This window comes from Amblyomma maculatum, chromosome 6, assembly GCF_055883805.1.
Source record: "Amblyomma maculatum isolate TAMU_Amacu chromosome 6, ASM5588380v1, whole genome shotgun sequence".
In the NCBI taxonomy this organism is placed as follows: domain Eukaryota; kingdom Metazoa; phylum Arthropoda; class Arachnida; order Ixodida; family Ixodidae; genus Amblyomma; species Amblyomma maculatum.
The window spans coordinates 21794945-21814472 of record NC_139349.1 but is presented as its reverse complement, the minus strand read 5'-3'; the positions used below and the strand labels follow the sequence as shown (position 1 = coordinate 21814472).

The following is a 19528-nucleotide window of genomic DNA, read 5'->3' as shown; positions in this document are numbered from 1 at the left end:
TGTGGCTTGTTGATGGAGTTCTGGCGTCATGAATTAGGCCATGAATGACAGTAGCAGCGAGGTTCATGATTACATATAGTTTCAATTATGATAAAATTGTAAGCTCCGCCAGAACACAAGATATACGTAGAATGGCTGCTCTTTTGTAGCAGTTGAGCTGACAACTTGTCAGAGGCGACAGTGGCTAAGATAGTGTTGGCGCAGACGAGTGAACAAAGAGTAAGCAGAGGCAGGAATAGCTGCAAGAGGCGTTGTAAGACCTACAAGCTGCAGATTCTACAGACCTCGTGCATGAAGTTTCTAAGTACATAGACCTCGCGTACACTGAGGATAGCTAGTCACCGCCAGCTCGACTGGTGGCCGATCGTGGCGCTGTCCGGGCGTGTGTGCCTCGTTGCGTGCTTTTATGCGCGCGCCTCGTGTCACTGGCGTCGATGGGATTGGCTCAGAAAGGACAGGATGAGTGCCGTTTGGATGCTGGAGGAAAGGAGGGGGGTTGCTGCACCCTCTGCAGGCGCCATTGTGCTGCGGTTGTACTGTGGCGGGGGCGGCGGAGGCCATAGGGCGGCGGGCGTTGCTCCCCTGCATGGCACGAAGCGTGTGGGGCAGGATATCCCTTGTGTGACAGGTGAATCGCAGTTCCCCTCGTGCTGGCCGCACTATACTGGGGCATGTCCGGCGGATGTCACGTGCTGCCCTGGTTAGGCCCCCTCTTTCCTCTCGCGGTCCCTTTGGCAGCCCGCACAACAAACAGTGTCCCATGCAAATGGCATGCACCTCACTTTGAGTTGTGGTGTTTAGCGCGCTGCGTGCGCGCGTAGTTGTGTTGGGGTTGTTTGCGGTCATCGACCTAACGCTTTTTGTGCGCGCGGTGGCCCCCAAAATGCGTTCCAAAGCCCACCGGTGCTTCTTCTTTTTTCCTGGGAGATGAGAAAAGTTATCTGCGTGAAGAAGAAAGATTAAAAAAAAATGAAAATGTGGCCCGAAACCGTCGTAGAAACTGGCACAGTCATTGAAATTCTTTTTTTTTTTTTTTCGCTTCTAGCTGCACGAGATACGGGCTCGCATTTATTCCATCTCTCCTTCCTCATTATCACGGTCTGTTTTTTCTTGGCAGTTCGAGGGGTTTTCTCTAATAAGAGCTCGCATACTTCGTCGTAGGTGTCTACAAGGATATCAACAGGGTATTCAGAAAATGTCGTTACTTACCTTCATTGCTGTTATGCCTACTAAAACATTAGCGTTAAGCGTTTTCAGTCATGCAGGTGCTGCGCAGTATTAGCGAAAGAATAGTTCTGCACATGGTCAGCGAATCGCATGCCTAGAACTTGGCGACTCGACTCTTCCCGGTCACCTGATCACACCTCTGGAAACTAGGCAATGCTGCCCTGTACTAGGAAAGCAGTCATAGCAACAACAATTCATTCTTGAACAATAAAGCACAGTGAAGGAATCACATCAGAACATTTACGCTGAGTTACTTTCTCGTAAGATATAATAACCTGTATTTCTTCCTTTGCTCCTTTCTTGATCCTGCAATTCCCTTTTTCCAGCGCTCACACCCTTCTTTTCTGCCATTATGTACTTATTTTTTAACCTCTTTTTGGCATCGCAAGCAGGCCTAGGTGTGTAGCCCTCGCGGCACGGCGGAAATTGCTCGTTTACTGCCAGAAATTGAATTTCGGAAGCGTAACGAAACGCATGTCTGGTCGCCAGTCGCAATCCCTCGGTAATATCCTTATCCGCCAGTCGTCTCTTTTGCGTCATGTCTTTTTTCCTCTTCATAAATAGCTACAGGCCATTCCACGTTTAACATTTTGGGGAAAGCTTTTTCTCATGCTTGTACATACTAACAACACGAAAGAACCACCGTAAACCAACGTACGCCTTCCGCTTCTCAATAATAACAGACAAAAAATCCGGACCGAAGACGAGAACTACCTTCTTCGGGCCCTCGCTTTTCAAAATGGCGGGTCACGCAACGAACCAGAGACAAGACACTCTTCGTGCGCTTCCACTGAACGTTTAGGCGTGATGCACTTACGCGGTGCGCGGTCTAGAGGGGGACACAGAGAAATAATCGAAAGAGGGAAAATGTGCGGAATGAAGCAAGTATATCGGCTTGTATTCGAGCTCAGCCAAGGGCATCTACGAGCGAGGACGTTCGATGTGAAAAGAAATAACTGACCAAATAAATGTGTAATAACGCATAAAGAAAAGGAATAGTGCACGTCTGTCAGGGAGAAAACGGAGGTGGCGCTTGTAGGAAATTGGTATAAATGGGAATACGGCCGTTCGGGGCGTCCGAACCATGGTCCGGCGGCTTGAGTTCGAGACTGGGCGGGGAAACAGTCAGTCAGGCAGGCAGCGAAACGGCGTCTCCCACGTGCGCGTTTCCAGTCTAGGGCGCACGTTGGCGCGATTTTAGTTGGGACTTCATCCTTACCCGGTGGGGTGGTCGCAAACGACGTTCCTCAGTTCCGAGATCGGTTGGCCACCGCTAATATCGATTAAGCGTGCGTGCTTGCAGACATTTTAAAACCCGCTGCTGGACGCAGCATTTCTTCCTCGTTCTAATGGCCCCATAACCGAAACCACGAAACGACTCTGGCCGCCTTCAGGCGACGGTGTATTGCGGTTATCGATGACTTAGATAGGCTCCCTTCAGGATTCGAATCTCGCGAATACGCAATGCCGGGTTTATAAGGACTGCCTGTGCGGTCGCACATCGGAAGCAGTCAGCTTGAACGGAATCCTCTTCAGGCTTCGCGCTCTGCAAGACATGTAACGAGTCTTTAGAGCTTTGCGCGCTACAGCCGCTATTCGCAAGATAAGGTAAGAGAAAAGCCCATGTAATGACCTATAGTTACATACCGCTCCACAAAGCCCGAAGTGGGCTAGCAACAGTAGCTTATGTTGAATGTGGGGCACTCTTATGTTTGGCTCGTTTGACTATGTGGATGCTCCTAATTAAGCGCGGGCAGTATCTGTGTTGTCATGTGGGAATGATTATTTGCCTCGTGTTGTACCGCTAATTTGCCTCGTGTTGTACCGTGGGTCAGAGAAATAACTCAAGTTACCGACATTCTAGTGGAAATCAAGAAGAAATGGGCATGGGCAGGACATGTAGTGCGAAGAGAGGATAACCGATGGTCGCTGAGGGTAACAAACTGGATTCCAAGGGAAGGAAAGCGTAGCAGGGGGCGGCAGAAAGTTAGGTGGGCGGATGAGGTTAAGAAATTCGCGGGGGTCAAGTGGATACAGCTAGCACAGAACCGGGTTAAGTGGAGAAATATGGGAGAGGCCTTCGCCCTGGAGTGGGTATAATCAGGCTGATGATGATGATGATGATGTACCGCTAATGTTCCAGACAAGTGTCGAACCGCGGAGTGCTTTGCTTTTTAGCTAGTGGGCTATAAGCTACATATTGAGTCGCCTGGCGAATGAACGCTTGCGGACGTCCGTCTGCAGGGTGCAAAATCATGTTTTCCTTTTATTGCTTTGATCTCTTGAATTCAGCCGAGGAACACGCAGACGACGTACCAACAGTGTCTAATTTTCCTCTGTTGTTTTGCTTTTTCCACTCGGCGCCAGACCCCCGGCAGTGGACGGAGATGGACGTCGCTCACTGGCTGGGTTGGGCGATCCGGGAGTTCAGTCTCGAAGGAGTGAACATGCCCAGCTTCGCTATGAAGGGCAAGGACATGTGCGCGCTCGGCAAGGACGCCTTCCTCACCAGGTTCCCGCCTTTCATGGGCGACATTCTCTGGGAACACCTGGACATCCTTCAGAAAGGTAAGCGGCAACGGCGTCTTTTATCGCCTTCTCCCCACGGCTGAACTGCAGTTTTGCACGTTGCTTTGTAGTGTCGTGACGCTGGGGCTAAGTCGACCCGGCCTTCACTTGGTAGCGTGCAGAGACTCGGGGTTGAAGTAGGATTGAATCTTCGAAGTTGGTGAAATATGTACAAGCAGGTTTACTGGCACTTTGGGAAAACTTATTTACAGGATTATTTACATGAAAAAGAAGGGTACATCAGCAAAATGGCAAGCGTTAAGAGTTCATAGCGAGAAGCGACTGGATGAGCCGTTTACCCAGGGCCCAGAGCGACATTTCGTGCTCTGCAGCGTCCTTAAAACCCCCCTATGTCCAGCCCCTCAGGTATCGGCATCCAATCGAACACATCACTGCACTGATGGTCTGAAGCACTGACTGGTCCGGCATTCATTCGTTGGGCGTGATCACTTGTTGGCGGGAAAAGCTTGGGAACGGCGAGGAGAGGATGTACATTTCTATTCTTCAGCAAAGAAACCACAGGCTGGTTCTGACAAGGGGTTTTACTTCTCAGAAACCCGAGTGCACGTGGCGCCGCATAGGGCTCCCAACATGGTCCCTTTTCGACAATTGCAAATCTTTCCTGCATTCCCGGGAAATCACTTAATGGCCGTATGAGTCATGCTCCTTTCTTGTCCTGCACGTCAGCGGACATGTCACTCTGTCGTCTCCTTTGGATAGGAGGCATTCATCACTGGAGGATAGCACTTCTCGACTGGAAGGGTGAACAAAAGAAAGAAAGCACTTCCTGCTATTTCCCTCAGGGGGACGTTTCTTTGTGTTTTTCCAGACGTTCTCTTGACAGGGTCAATTTGGCATTTGCAGGTTGTCCACAAAGCAAAACATGCTTACAAAACAGGATTCCTGGAAACAGGCTCACTTAGAGCCATTGGACCATCACCACATATTCACAAAACTTATCCATGCCCACAGGCGAACAATAGAGCGCGCAATTGCGGATGCTTGGTCGTAACAGTAGGTAGTGTGGGGTAAACAAGCAAAGCCGAATGGGTGATGTGTTCACTCTCGCTGTGTACGAGTTAAGATTTCCTTGCTGCGATTAAGGGTCTAGTTTCCTGGTTCACGACATTAGCCGATTGGCACTTAACCTCCGTAGGCGACGAGCCGTTATTTATTGCCTGTGCAGTGTCATAGTTTCCATTTTCAAACAGCGAGGAATCATTGAGAAGAACTTAGTGAAGAAAATGTCAACTGCACGCGCGCAGAGGCCTTTGAAGGGCTTCAGTGAAGCTGACGTGTTGGTTGTAGCTGCTCGGAAGTTTGTCTTCAATGCGACCCACCGTCCGTTCGAGTGAGACCTGCGGAGTTTTCATCACCGAGGAACTTAACAGGCGAACTTAGGAAGCCGAAACGAAGGAAATGGAACAAGGCAGAGCGGAGCAGATGATCTGTAGCGCAGTCCTGTCCTCTCCGGTAAGACCAAGGCTTTGTGTATAAGAAACGGCGGGAAACGAGAAAGCCTTGCACTACCTGTGGTTAAAGCGGGATCGTTTTTCTGCTGCCCTTGTGAGACGGCTCTTTCTCGTGTATGGGTGGTTCTCGGCGTCGCGTCGGCGCCGCCCACCCCTAGATCAAATAAGCCCTGCCCGGGGCGGGTGATGGCAGAAGGGAGGATCCGACGGCGAACTTCATGCAGATAGGCCCCGCGCTGGTGTGTATGTGCGTAAGCGCATATTGGCGCGTGCGACCCTCACCGCTGTCTCGTCTAGTTTGAGAACAGGAGGAAGGGAAGGCGGGGCAGGTTGAGCGCGCTCGCGCGGCTCACGTGCATACGTGTGTGCGCGTGTGCTTACGCGGCTTCAGGGCCTGGCCATGCGACGACACGCGGTGACCGAGTGACTCGGTGACTCATGCGGTGGCGCCTGCGGCGTTCTTGCCCAGTGGGCGTCACCGGCGGCGTGAAGGTCTTCAGCTAGGGGATTTGCGGAGCTATGTTCGCTGGCGCTTCATTTAGCGCTGCACGAATTACTTGACGGATCTGTTTTGTCTCCTTCTGTGGGAGCTTATTACTGCACGGACTGTGCTGCATTATCGGAGCTAGGTCTATGGGGAGCAGCATAGGGTTTTAAATTATAGATTTCAGTCCTAACGTATAATGCTCTCTGTACAGTTCGAGAAACATTTAGCATACTATTGTTACTGCTGCCGTCTATTATATGTATCATATACGCAGATCACCAACACGCGACATATCCATCGTGTCGTTTCTCCTGGGATCTGTTGATGTGCGCGTTTGTTTTTATTTAGTGGACACGTGGTTGCGGAAATGGCCGGTTGTTTATCCCTTGACTGTTCTGGCACCGCAACTGAGTGAAAAAAAAAAAAAAAAGCATTGTCTTTATTCCAGTGCTCGTAAGTCAAGTAATAGCTAATGAGCCGTACCCCGTGTCGTCAGAGCTGGCCTCAAAAGATAAAGCCTGCGAATCGTGACTGGAGAGTACACTGACATGCGAAGTTTTGACATACGTGGTCGTCATCTAAATTGAGTCACAAGCCTGTGCTGGCGGCTGAAGCTGATAAGTAGTCTGCGTGTCGGAACTTCCGTTCTTTGCGAAGGGCTGGTCTCTCAGATAAGGGTGCACTATGTTCTTGAACTGCCGACTTCGTGAGGGCGAGACGACATTCAACGCTGTCTACGAAGCATAATCGAATATATTGTGGGCCTGCTACGGATCACTTTTAAGACTCAGTTTAAAGTGGAAGAAGAAAAAAAAAAGTCATTCGTTTCCCTTTTTGGTAAAAGTGACATTTGGATGGGTGCTAATGATGTGCCGTGTTTTGGAAAGTAGGATAGTGCCGAATTTCTTTTTTATCACAAAAGAAACGGAAATCATCAGAACTGCTTCAGGCATATAATCTTTTTGTTTGTTTTTTTTTTTCTCGTGTATTCACTGGTCAGAGAAGTTCTCGGATTTGCTTTATCCAAAACATATGCTTTGCTACGAGGCATCCTTATTTAGCAAAAACAGAATGCCGCATTCACCCACTTGAACCACTATACACTACACACTGCAGTCTGTAACCGCACTACTTTTTTTAAATTGTTGCTTTTGAAAGAGTCAACTTCGGTATCTTTTTGTCTTACATTGGTGTCCTTGTGTTTGTAATGGAGGTGTAAAACCCTTTCAGCAGTTAACTTGCGTATACTGCTAATACAGCGACTATAGATGGCATGCAAGGTAGATATGTTTTGGAAAATGAATAGTGCAACACAGGTTGTGTCCGATTTTGACCATCGCGGATGGAAAATCGTAACAACTTGTCGCAAAACTTGAACTAACTACACATAACTAGAACGCGCTTTTTACACAACTGCCGTAGTTACTAAGTATTAGGAAAGCATGCAGTTTATCAGCACTCAACCTTGGGGGTGAAAAACAAAAGTTACTTCTTATCAATGGTAAAATTTTGTGCTGGAAAACCGCATTGATCGTGATTTTGCTTTCGACCTGAAAGGTAAAAAATCCGTACAGCATTTCTTGTGACCTCGCACCTATTATATCGTTTCTTGCGCGAGGGGCCCGTAAACCCGCACAGATGCAACCTAATAAATATTGCTTCGTAAGAGCGAGAGTAGGTTTTGTTTGGTTTGTTCTGACGATAGCGCTCCGCTAGACTGCTAATAATACGACTCAGTGTAGAGAAGACAACTCGATTGGTTTATATTCTCGCACTGAATGTTTCCCTTTGATAATGATCTTACCTGTACATATGCACCTGCGTCACAACCTAGGATTTTCTGACAACATATATCCTGTATTGAAAGCGGCCCACCGTGTCCGTTTTCTGTAATAGATGAAGACATGTTTCATCTCATAAGAACCACGGCGTAGCAGGGACCACCAAACTCGATGTCACTTTCAAAACTGCTCTGCCTAAAAAAAAAAAAATAATAATAAGAGGGGAGAGAAGAGCTTTTCGCCCGAAAGTGCGCATTCCGCGAAGCCGTGCGCCAGGCTCGTGGTGGCATGCGTCCAAAGATTTCTCCGCGCGCTTTCGTCTGTCGCCCGACGTGTGTGGTCCTTTGTTCTCGCGCAGCACTTAAGGGGAGCGCAGGAAAAAAAAAAAAAAAAAAAGCCTGGTGGTCCCGCGGACAAGAAGATTATACTGCGGACGGCGAGGCATAAACGAGGCGTGTGCCCGAGCTTAGTTGTCGCCGCTTGACACCCTCGCTTCGTGGGCGTAACGCTATACGCTGCCCTCGTTGAGGATACGCCTTCCTTCGAAAACCGCTCGGGCGTGTGCTTGCCGATATCGCGCGGATTATCTGCGGAACTCGGGCCACGCATGTTGGCGCTTTTGCTTTGCTTGTTACCGTAACTCGCAAAATATTTAGTGGGGTAGATGTGACGCAACACATGCTTCTTTTTTCTTGCAAGAGTTCCGTAGACGACACTATACCATTTGGAGTACAGGGGAATGAAGCCGCCGTATTAGCTAGCTTTGTGGCGCACATGACGCACTGAGAACGCGTGTCGGCGCCTTGGTCAGGTTCACATTTCTTCCATCTTGGAATTGTCAGGCAGGTTGATAGTGCTAATTCCGTGCATTCTTTGCTCAGCAATGTCAACAACCAAGTGAACTAAGGTGCACGAAGCAAGCGCTGTCACTGATCAACGCTGTCTCTTCTGTGGCACTCCAAGGAAGGCGCCAAGTGAAATAGAGAGAGAGAGAGAAGGAGAAAAAGGCAGAAAAAGAAAGCTGGAATAAAGGCAGTTTGAGCTGGGTTCTGAAAAGCAATTTTTAACCAAAAAGCGAGCCGCCGCAGCTGCTTTTGTTGAAGGTCTCTCCTGCAGCCACTCGGTGACAAACAAAGCGGCAAACAGGGTAGCCTTGGGGTCCGACCATCATCAGAGCGGCTAAGTTGAAACAAGTATGACTATGGCACCGCCGTGGCCGCAGCTTCTATGCACGCCGCTTGGTTCAGACGTTTTGGAGCCCGTGTCTGCCCGTTCTGACAGGCGGCACTCAGACGGGTGCAGCTTTTCTGTCGTCCCGTGGGGATGGCCGCCAAATGAAAAGTGATGACCCCTTCCCGCCTCTGGCGCCACCGGAGGAAGCGTGAAGGTTGACCTGCGAACTTTTTTTTTTTTTCAGCCCATGCCAAAGAGGGAAAGGGGGACTGGGGTGAGAGGGACGTATGCGGGTGGTGATGAGGTCGCGTATCCCACCGGCATGGTTCAAGCCCAAATGAGAGTCGGAACAAAGTTAACCAGCTTTGGATCCCCATAAGGCCTCTTGCGTTGCATATTTGAATTAGTTTTGAACAAGGGGCTTTAGCTTTGAAGGCATAGTAGCGCCGCCTCGTGGCAGCGACAAAAGTTGCCTGCTCTGCTCTACCGTTTGTTTTTTTTTTTTTTTTTTTTTTTTCTACGCCGCACGAAGCGGGGCTGCGGTGCAATGGATACGGGCAATCCGGTTCTCTGCTTTGAGAGCAATATTCTCAACGCCATGCTACAAAGATTGTGGATCCACACTAGTTGCATGCATTTGGAACAGACGCCGGAGGCCTCTATAACCCTGCAAACTCTTACGCGGCGCTTTTACATCACCACCCCCTCCCCGCCGCACGCACGCACACACACGCACCCTTTCTGATTAAGAGCACAGGTGGCGCTGTCCGGTGCATGGCGTGCTAGTGATTGACATTGCTTTAGCATATCTTTAACGTGGTTCTAGCTGCACCTGGAACAATTCTGCACAGTGCCCACACTCGAGAGTGTCGTCTTTCGAATACCGCCTGCCAAAATTTTCTTACAGCATTGTCCACCCGTCGCAGTTCCTCTAGACAGTAAAATGAACGCCTATTAATCACCCCACAATGTCCGGATTTCGGCGATGCAGTGCAAGGGAGAGAAGAAGACATGAATTTAACTTCGGCATGCATTAATTGCATGCAACGTTAGCATCGCCAGCGTACGCCCTTCGAAGGCAAACAATAAAGTCATTTGATGGAAAGCCTACATTGCCTGTGCACGTTTCCGCCTTTTAGCGGTGCTTCGTGGAGGCCGAGAGGCTGATCTGGCGATTGCACTGCACTGCGGCGTCGCAGTTATAGCGCCGATGGTGATAGTGAACCTGACACACATTGTAGCAGGGAGGAAGAAGGGGCGAAAAGAGGGGGACGGCGTTTTGGAGGCAAGCACTCCCGTGACACCGAGAACTTGAACTTCGCTGCCGCTGAGAGAAGTAAGGCGACTGGCCGTCTCGGTCCGACGCAACAACGCCGACCAAGGACGCGCTAACTCAGCAGCGCCGTTAGAAGAACGAGACAAAAAAAAAAAAAGAAAGACGAAAAAATAAAAAAACAGAGAGGCGACCCTGAGCCGCACGCGCGCGGAAGAGGGAGAGGGTGCGAATATAATGCTTCTTTTTCTTCGCGTATCATTAGGCGCAAATGTTGTTTTTCTCGGAAGGGGAGAGCAGTGCCTGTTGTGGCTGCTGCTGCTGCTGCTGCTGCTGGTGCTGTGAGTCGCGCGGCGGTACCTTACGTAACGCGCTGGGCACGCTGTTTTCCACCTCCTCCCACTGCCACAGAGTCGGGAGGCCTTCGGCGATATCGCGTGGCCGCACGCGCGAATTGTTGCCGCACTTAAGCGTTTTTTAATACACCCCCTTTTCTGCGCACCGGCCAGGAAGAGCCTAACGCGTATGCGCGCGTGAAAACGCGAGAATGCTTGTATCGCTCTCGATAAGCTGTTTGTTTACGTTTTACAACGAAGGCACTATAAACAGCCTGATATTTGTGTTCCCATGGATTGGCCCTGACTCGAAGCTGCTTCAACAATAGATGGGCTAGTATTTCTTTTTTTTTTCTTTTTTTGGTTCTTTGGGAATGACATTCTAGGCTCGTATCCATCCATCTCTCACTCGAACAGCAGAAGATGAACCGGCATAGCCTATTTCGTGAAGTTATTTAAGTGAGGTGTTTGTGGAATTGTAGCTTTTGCAGCATCGTAATAACTTCAACAAAGCCACGTGCTGAACCGACGTCAGGCTGACTTCGTTGGTCTATTACAACTATTGTAATTCTTATCGTCATTAATAATCGCACGCAGCGCTTTCGGCTACCTTGAAAGCGCAGCCAAGACATGGAATGAATGTTCGGCAGCGGAATGGTGCACTGACAGGCTTAGACCAGGAGCCAGGAACACTGAAATTAACGACTATATCTTGAGCTGAGGCAAGCGCAAAGCACAGGAAGAGTCGGTTCCTTGGTCGAGCGTAAAGTTGCCATTAATACCAATATAGGCATCAGTTGCAAGGTCGTGCTTACATGAGAAGCTTGCTATAATGCACCCGTTATCCAAGAAACCCCTCGCCACCCTCACTGCCCCCTTTTCCGGCCCGGGAAACAGAGAGTAATTGACCTTGGCAATATCCCTGACATTCTTTTCTCCAATTTGTCGGCTCGCGGGCGCTCAGAAAAAGAAACAGTTCACCGGCGGGCTTTCCCTTTCTTCCTTCGAGAGCGGCCGGTTCCCTCTCCGGGCCACCGTTGCCACCGCCACGGCCGAGAAAGCGGGCACGGAGCCCGCGCGCGCTTTTCTCCAAGGCCAGGCGGGGGAGGCGACGCTGTTGTTCCGCACTGTTGTCTTTCGGCCAGCACCGCTTTGGGAAGGAGAGGGGTCCCCGTCGATCGCCAAGGTGTTTCCACCGTTCACCTTGTGCCCTGCCAAGGCAACGACGAACTCTCTCGCCTCCTCCGTCGTCATACATGCTGCACGATCACCGTGATTTGCGCCGTCAGAACCGAGGCGGCTCCTTTTTTTAGGTCGCTCCTCGCCATCTCTCGCCTATTTTCCACTCGCTGCAGATTCGGTCCGTGCTCGGCTGGCCCGTTGCGCGTCCTTGGTGCGTCCGTGCTGCGCGTTCCAACTCCACGACGCGTTAGGCAGTTGTGGTTAGCAGGTGCTCGTTTAAAGGCCGCGCGCGTAGTCCTCCATGGCCGGCTTTGGCGAAGCATCTTCGTCGGTGACCACTCGCGGCCGCCAAGCCAGCCAAGGAAGAGACGGGATGGCGCGCTTCTGTTTAATATTTCGCGTGATTCGCGCGCGAACGCGCTCATCGCGCCTAGAAATCTCTCGGTGGCGCGCCATTTCGCTGTCGCGTCACGTCCTCCACTTCCATCCTTCAGGGGGAGCGCCAGCATCGCTGTAGCGCGGCTGGCCCTGAGCCCGCGGCTCGCGTGGCTCTTTCGTGACTCTCGTTACGAAGCGTCTAATTGGGAGAAATCTTTCCCTTTCGTCGCGCGAGCCAACTGTAACAAGAGTCGGAGGTCTCGTGCGTGCTTGCTGCCTTTGGTTCCAATTTGCGCCGTACGTAGGCAGGTGGTGAAAACGGGTTCGCCGTATATGAACACGGGAACCGCGGCCAATCGAGGCGACGGTCAGTGTCGCGGGAGACGTCCACGTAACTAGGACTCTCTCCTACATGTCTAGAACGCGACCGCTGATAAATCAGTCGCGGCAGCTTGGGATATGCGCGGTCTTTGTAAGAGCTACGGCGCGACCAGCTTTGTGAGCTTGTACATAACCAGTGCTCTGGTAGCCAGTCTGAAAGTATGTATCTCCTGTTTCTACTACTGCACTTGAAAAGCGGCAGTCTTGTTCTCGCAATTTCATCTTACCCGTGAACGTAATCTATCTCGTCGCGCTGCTTCCTAAAAAAAAAAAAAAAAAAAAAAAAAAAAAAAAAAAAAAAAAAAGATATAAAGTGAACATATCATTGCTTATGGCGGGTTTGTTTAAAATCTGTGTGTTGCTTCTGAGCGTGGTACTGCACGAGAAGCGCTCCAGATATTGCCGCCTGGTGGACAGCCTCAACCATGCGATCGGGGAACTCTGGCTATCAACTGCGCATTGCGACCTTTAATTGGCGCATGCTTTGCATCAGCGGCTCAGTGAACGCAGCGACCTTAACTGGCCACAGAGCGTGTGGGACCGGGTCCACAAATCCCAGAAGTACGGATGATGCGCTCTTGAACAAAACGGAGCACGAACACGCAAATTGACGAGCAAGAGGAGGAGGAGGCGGATGACAAAGGCAGCGGTAAAGAACAAGTGACGCGACGCTATTCGTACATTTCGTTTCTTTTTTATTTTTTTCTTAATTCTCCGGCGAGCTAGCACTGCCATTGTCTCGCGCGAGGACACATTTATGCGCGTCAGAGGGACTCCAGCGGGACGACGGGCCCTTCGTTAACAAAGTAGTCCGGATGTCGCCTTCGCGCTACCCTCCCTCATTCATTGGGGGCGAGGCTGCGGAGCGGGGTACATTAGCATCGCGCACTGAGCACTCGCACACACATAAAAAAAGTGCAATTCCAACAACAACAAAAAAAAAAAGTGAATAAAATCAGCTCGAACGACGCTACTACCAGGCGACGGCGTAAACCATGAAACGCGGCAGGCAGCACGGAAAGATATGGGCGATGGTGCGCTCCATCTCGTCGTGCTAACCGGCTCGACGCACAGACAAAAGAGAACGATTCCCAAAAGGGACGATCCACTGCGGCGGCGCCGACCGCATATCCGCGCCGGGCCGCAGAATATATACCCGGTCACGCTCAAGTTGGCAGTGTAGCGGAGCAAGCGCGGCGCATGCGCCGTGGCGTGCGGCGAACGCCCCCTTAGCCACCGTAGGTGCAGAGAGCACGTGCGCTGTGCGTACTTGCTAGCATTGAGGCAGAGGTGGCGTGCGGTCGAGCCGAAAGCGGGGCATCCTGTATTTTGTCAGATCGAGGAATGTCATTGTGTGTGGGGGGGACCCTGGCAGCAAGCGGCGCTTGCGGCGTGCCCGTCAGAGTAGTCAGGGCGCGCGCCTCTCGCTCACGTTGTTCTGCCTTCGTGACGCCCTGTGTTGTCTTTCTCTCGTCACTTCCCTCCCTCCCTCTTTGGTGACCTGCGACTAACTGCGTCAACGCAGCTCTAGTAAGCCTGCAGAATGCCATCATTTTGCGCCGCTATGTTTTTGAAGTTTAGTGTTCGGCTTAATTCGTAATGGTTCTTGGACTAGGGTTCGGTAGATTCCTGGTGACATTGCGTTAGTGGTTAGCGCGCAGACGATAGGTCAGAATCTGCTGAAGAATTCCGCAGTGAGCGAGCGCTTTGTGCTTGTCCGAGGTGTCTGTCCCTTAGTGTTCGCACCAGCTTTCACACACAGCAACAAATGAACAGTATCGTTATGACGTCTCGAATGCATGTGAAGTGATATTTAGGTTATACATGGCGAAGTAAGTTGATGGAACAAAAAATAAAGGGAAAACGAAAAAAAAAAAAAACAAAAAAACATGACGGGTGTTCTCAGTTTTGAAAGTGAAACACTCGTGGAGCTTCGAACTTTGCGAAGCTGTCTTCGCCACAGCACTCTTGCGTCTCGGAGGAAAGCCAACTCAAGTTGCGGAAATTCCTTTGACACGGGATCTACGTATTCCGCGCGTTTCCTTTACGTTATATAAGAAGAAAAAAATCTCGCTTCACTGCTCTTAGACGTCCATGTTCGGGTCATGAATTTGGTGCCTATTCGACTCTTTATAGGAAAGGTTTTCCAACAGCAAGTAAGCCAAATAAATGGAAACATACTTTGGAATCATTTTCGCTTGAGTCGCATGGAGGCAATTTTAGGTTTCTTTTGTTTTTCTTGCTGCGTATGAGAAGGGCTTTATAGGTAAACATATGTCGCGATCCTTACAAAACTCGCCAGTTATTGCTTTTCACTGGCCTTGTCTGTGTACTGCCGACATTTAACTTAACTGCTCGTCACGCGTTCGCGTTATAAGCTCACGGCGCCTGTGCCCCAGCTTGCATCAGAATACGCGCCACCTTCGTCGACGCGTTTGTTCTGTCGCTCGAAATAGTGTTGGCCAACGCTTATTAGTCTGCACTCTGTCCAGGCGCCGCGGGGTCTAATGGGACGCCGTTGCTCCTTTCTTCTTTATTCTCGGCATCAGTTGATCAAGGTTGAGGCCATTAGTATTGTTCCTTTCTCCCCCTACATAGGGCCTTAAAGACGTCTCTCACGCCCCGCCACTCTTATAATGCTGACGGTTGTTTTCATCGGCCGCAAGGCACCGCGTCGTCCCTGGCGAAGAAGACGAGCCCTTTTTCTTCCTACCTCTTCGCCGGAGTTTTGGATGCTGCTTCGCTCCGTGATTGACCGTGAAGCAAGGACGCCCCTCGGCCCCCAAGGGCGCCAAAGACGCAACTGATGTCCGACAAATGGCGACCGACGATCATTCCCATTGCCGCCGCATTTCGCTCCATCTCTCTCTCTCCTCACACAGATTGTCTATCCTCGCAAAAAAAAAGAAAAAAAAAAGAAAGAAAAAAAAAAAGGCCCCCTTCCCCCTTTAACTTCAGTTCGGTCGCGCTGACGATAGGGCGACCATAACGATTTCGCCTTGCCGCAGCGTCGAGACCTTGTGGGCGGCGCCGTGAAGTATTACCGGGTTTTTCGCACCTATCGCCGCCGTCGACGTGCGTCGATTGTTTCTTTAATTACCGGCCACGTGGTGTCTTTTTCTTAGCCTTCGCTCTGTGCCTTTGTTGCCGGCTTACACGTACCCTCGATGGGATTCGTTTAGTAGAGATGGAGGCATTAGGTACTTCGCTTAGCACAACCTTGCTCTGTCCGTGGGGGCCACACCGCTACATTTGTGTCTGCCAAAGGCCGCTACTCACGGTGTCCACCAGTGTCGATGAAGGCACTTGGATAGACTGTCTTTCACGCGCATCTGCCCCTGACAGTAGCGTTCATTAATACTCATAAGCATAGCGTCGCCTACCAGTGTTGTCAATACGGCCTTATCGGTGACTTATTTGCTCGGCTTTGACGGTGATGATGACGGTGTTGAGCAGATTTTACTTGTGCGATAATTTTTGAGATTTTGGATGAAGGCTGCTGGTGAAAGTTCTATAACATCCTGAGCGGCTGGAACGTCGACAGTATCCGTTAGCTCAAACTGTTAGCAGGAAGTCCACGAGCCCGCATTCGGAGTGCTATGATTCGTTCAGTTGCGACAGTTTGTGTGAAACGTTGCTGCGGCGACAAATCCGCCCCTACTTAACCTTCGGGCATCTAGATACGGACGGATGCGATGTAACGCTTTTGCCAAGGGTCTTGCCTCCGTCCTGTAATTTTACGAGATCCCGCCAGACGGGTTGCAGCTATCCAAGCTTTTTCAGGCAAAGTACTTTGCATCTTAGCCGTATAGTGGATATTTTTTTTTTCTGCCTGCGTGAATATCAAAATGTGTTACGTGTAAGTTAACAAAGAGCATGAGGGGTGCCATAGGTGCTAATGAGAAGCAAGCATATGCAGCCTGCTTAATTTCGGCAAGCGTTAGGGTTCGAAAATTTGTTGTGGAAACCTTTAGAGGGGAGGTAAGCGATCGAGTGGCACCTATCGTGCCTAATGAGGCGAACCAAAAGACTGAACCTCGGAGACGGAGCTGTTAGGGGAGGATAGGACGCGCTATGCACACTTACGCGTGCGTTGATTGAGACAACTCAAGCTCAACATTCCGAGACACTCTGCGGCTGAAAAGTCTGTGGTGGAAAGAAAGAAACAGAAGACAAAAGCACGGCCTGCACGCTGTGCGCACAAAAAAGAGAAGTTTGCGACATCGAGAAATAATCATGCAGGAGGAGAGAGAAGGGAAGAAAATATAATAATAAAGCCGAGGCAGAAATAAAGCCGACCCAGCCGCGTGTGTGGGTGCGCGAAACAACGAGAAGGGAACGAAAGCATAAACGGAAAGAAAATAAAAAGAAGAAAAAGACAGCGCGAATGCGCCGAAACAAGGCAGCCATCCGAGCGTGGCACCCCTCCGCCCGTCCCCGCTGAGCCAATGAGCAGCGGACCGGGCCGTTCCCGCCGTGGGACCTTACCTGAATCCGCCATTCACGCCGCGCTGCTCTCGCACGCCGTCCTTTCAGCCTTCGGTAGCGGCGACCACGCGCGTCGTCACCGCGACGTGTTGCTCTCGCGGGGTGTCCGACGTCGCCCGTTTGATGCGCCGCCGACCGCGGGGCGTCACAACGAGTGCTAATATCCTTCCTGAAATCAGCCGTACCTTCCGCCGTTCTCTTTTACTGCCTTCCATCGTCGGGTGGTCACGATGGTCACTTTAGAAACATCCGACGGGACTCTGCTGTGCCTGTGTCATTCGTCCAGAAGGTGAAGAGTCGCACCGAAGAAGCTTTGGCCAGGCCTATACCCGGTGGCCTGCCCAGAACGCTCCGAGTCGTCCGCGGACCCGACTTTGTGTTATCACAGTGGGATCTCAGCTGCCTGTTTCCGTCCGCACTTGCTGTCGTCAGTGGATGCGCGCAGTATATGATATAAATCCAAGATCACCCTGTCGTCTCTGTAGAGAGGTAGACATATCCCACTGAGGAATACACAGCTCTCACAGAGGACCGGCCTTTACCGTCGCTCTCTGGGAAGCCGAACGAGCGCCGAACTTCTTCTCCCTGCTGGACAGTTCTCGGACACCCGGGATCATAGAAGATCAGCAGTACCTGCCTTTTCTTGAGTGTCCCCGAAGACGACCTCCGTAGTCTCGTAGCTGGCCAGCAAGCTGGGTGATTCGGCGCTGCTCCGCTCGCTGCTTCTACAGAGCCCACCATCGGCGGCGGCGAAGTCGGCGGCTGCGTGCAAGCGGACTGCGGTCGACTGTGCTTCTGGCGTCCTTCCCGGGCGCATCCTGGCTCCGCCGCATCCGACGACCCCGGGCGCCATAATAGCGACGTTCTGCCAACTTCCGACCGGTAGCAGCCCCAAGCTCTTCCTCTCGGGCGCCAGACTGCGTAAGTTACCATCCGCCCCCGCCGGGCGTCCGCATCCTCCCGCGTGAGCGCCGTGTGCGCATCCCATAAGCGACAGAAAAAAAAAAAAAAAAAAGAAAAAAAAAAGAAAAAAAAAAAGGACCGGCTTTCCGTTTTCCTGTGCTCGCGGCGGACGTTTTTAATCGGTTCCGACGACGATTCCTGGCCTTTTGTTCGGCTGGGATCGCAGAGGGGGTCTTCCGTTGTCGATGCAACTTAATGTGTGTTTGTGTGTCTATGTACTCCCGGGCACACATGTACGGCTTTGGAAACCTGCTGGGTACCGGTGCACCACATACGCCAAGCTCGCATTGAGGTGTCGACGGCCGATGAAACCTGGCCGGCGAAGGGGCCCTGAGCGAAAGGGAGCTCGTTGCTTTCTTTTGCTCTCAGAGTCATTCATGCTCGCCTGTTCTTTTGGAACACCTAATGTGCTAGAGACGTTTCTTTTTGATACAATACTAGTTCATATCCTTCAGTCCTGGGCACAAAGTCCAACATATAAGATTATCCTAGGTTAAAGAGAGATCCTTGCATGCGTGTTAAGCAGGGAACGACCTTTTTGCGGGAGGTAAAACTCCGCGTATCCTACTTTCCACCCCTTGCGCCGTGATTGAATGCCGTGCGAGAGTCGTATACAGCAGGTTGGTACCCGGTACCAGGAACGAAACATCGAGTTCCCCGATGATCACAGTGACTTCGCTTCCCTGTGCCGATTCCTGTTTTTCTATATCTCATCTGGTACATATTCGTGTGTCAGTTTTCCTTATCAGCCTGCTCGTTTGTTTTCGCTTCATTAAAAGGCACTACAGGTGCGTCTCGCACTCTCCTATAGCTGCCTTCGTGGGAGTTGTATTTCATCCTTGCCGAGCACCGGAGCGACGCCGGCGGGTCGTGAACGCGGTTGCCAGGTGACCTGCCTCTCCGGAAATGGGCCAAAAATGCCGGCCGTAAACAGGCGCAAGTGCGTCCACAGCTCGCCCTGATAGGTCGCTGTACGGCGGGTAGTTGACGTGTCTTGTCTGTGCGCGTGCGAACGGCTTCAACCGAATGCCCGACTACGGATCCGTGCACTGCGGTAGTGGTGCCAACCAACGAGTCTGCGCGGTTTGGCTGTTCATTGACCGGCGACCGAGGTATATATACCCTCCCTTTCTTTTTCTCTCTGCAACTTAGGCGCTGCTTTATCTTGTTGTAGTTTCCTAGTTTGGCGCTGGTATCGACGGATCTGGATTGAACGCGGTGACGCTGGTATTAAAGGACGCTTACGCGTTTGTTGTTTTCCAGCACCGGCGAGTGATGGTGGAGTTCCGCGAGTGGCTAACACAAGTATCCAACCGTGTGAACTTCATTAAAGTTAATTCTTTTCCGTCAATCTCAATTGCGCCTGTTCTCGGCAGGACCCCGATCTGTTGGATGCACGGCAGTTTTGTATACCTTATATCCACACCACATATTGCACTCTAAGAAGGCTGTGAAGAAAGATAGCGTTTGTTGCTTCGAGGTGCTCTAAAAGGTGGCAACAGGGCTTTCGGGATTGAGTTCATGTTAAAGGGCAGCCGACCATTGAACTCTTAAACGAACAGTAACAACATTCAGCTAGCTTTCGCGTCAGTGAGGCCGTGCTCTCTGCTTGCTTAACGGCGCGTGTGGCGCCTTGGAGCCAAGGAAAGCTTCGCGTTTTCTCTTTTCCACCCTACCGGCAGCACGTGCACCGTGATTACTCTCAGGAAGAAAAGGGGAAGAGTCAATTCTTGGTTTAAAACAATCTTCTTCTGGGAATCCTTCTTGCTAGAGCAGCGCACTTGTAGCGCGCGTTGCAGCCTTGTTTCGACAGCAGGGGG

The 19528-nt window shown here is 51.0% G+C and overlaps 1 protein-coding gene and 1 long non-coding RNA gene across 9 annotated transcripts in view; one reads left to right on the top strand and one right to left on the bottom strand.

Moving 5' to 3' along the window:
• LOC146185246 (uncharacterized) overlaps positions 1 to 17505 on the bottom strand; it is a 30246-nt gene extending 12741 nt beyond the window's left edge. Inside the window, exon 1 of the long non-coding RNA XR_014707973.1 lies at positions 16746 to 17505. This is a non-coding gene — a long non-coding RNA (uncharacterized LOC146185246). The remainder of the gene's footprint in view (positions 1 to 16745) is intronic.
• The window catches only part of pnt (ETS transcription factor pointed), a 325056-nt gene that overhangs the window by 285463 nt on the left and 20065 nt on the right, over positions 1 to 19528 (top strand). For all 8 annotated transcript variants that reach the window (XM_084606204.1, XM_084606203.1, XM_084606205.1 and 5 more), the window contains one exon: positions 3595 to 3795. In XM_084606204.1, coding sequence (XP_084462330.1) covers positions 3595 to 3795 — 201 coding nt within the window. The remainder of the gene's footprint in view (positions 1 to 3594; positions 3796 to 19528) is intronic.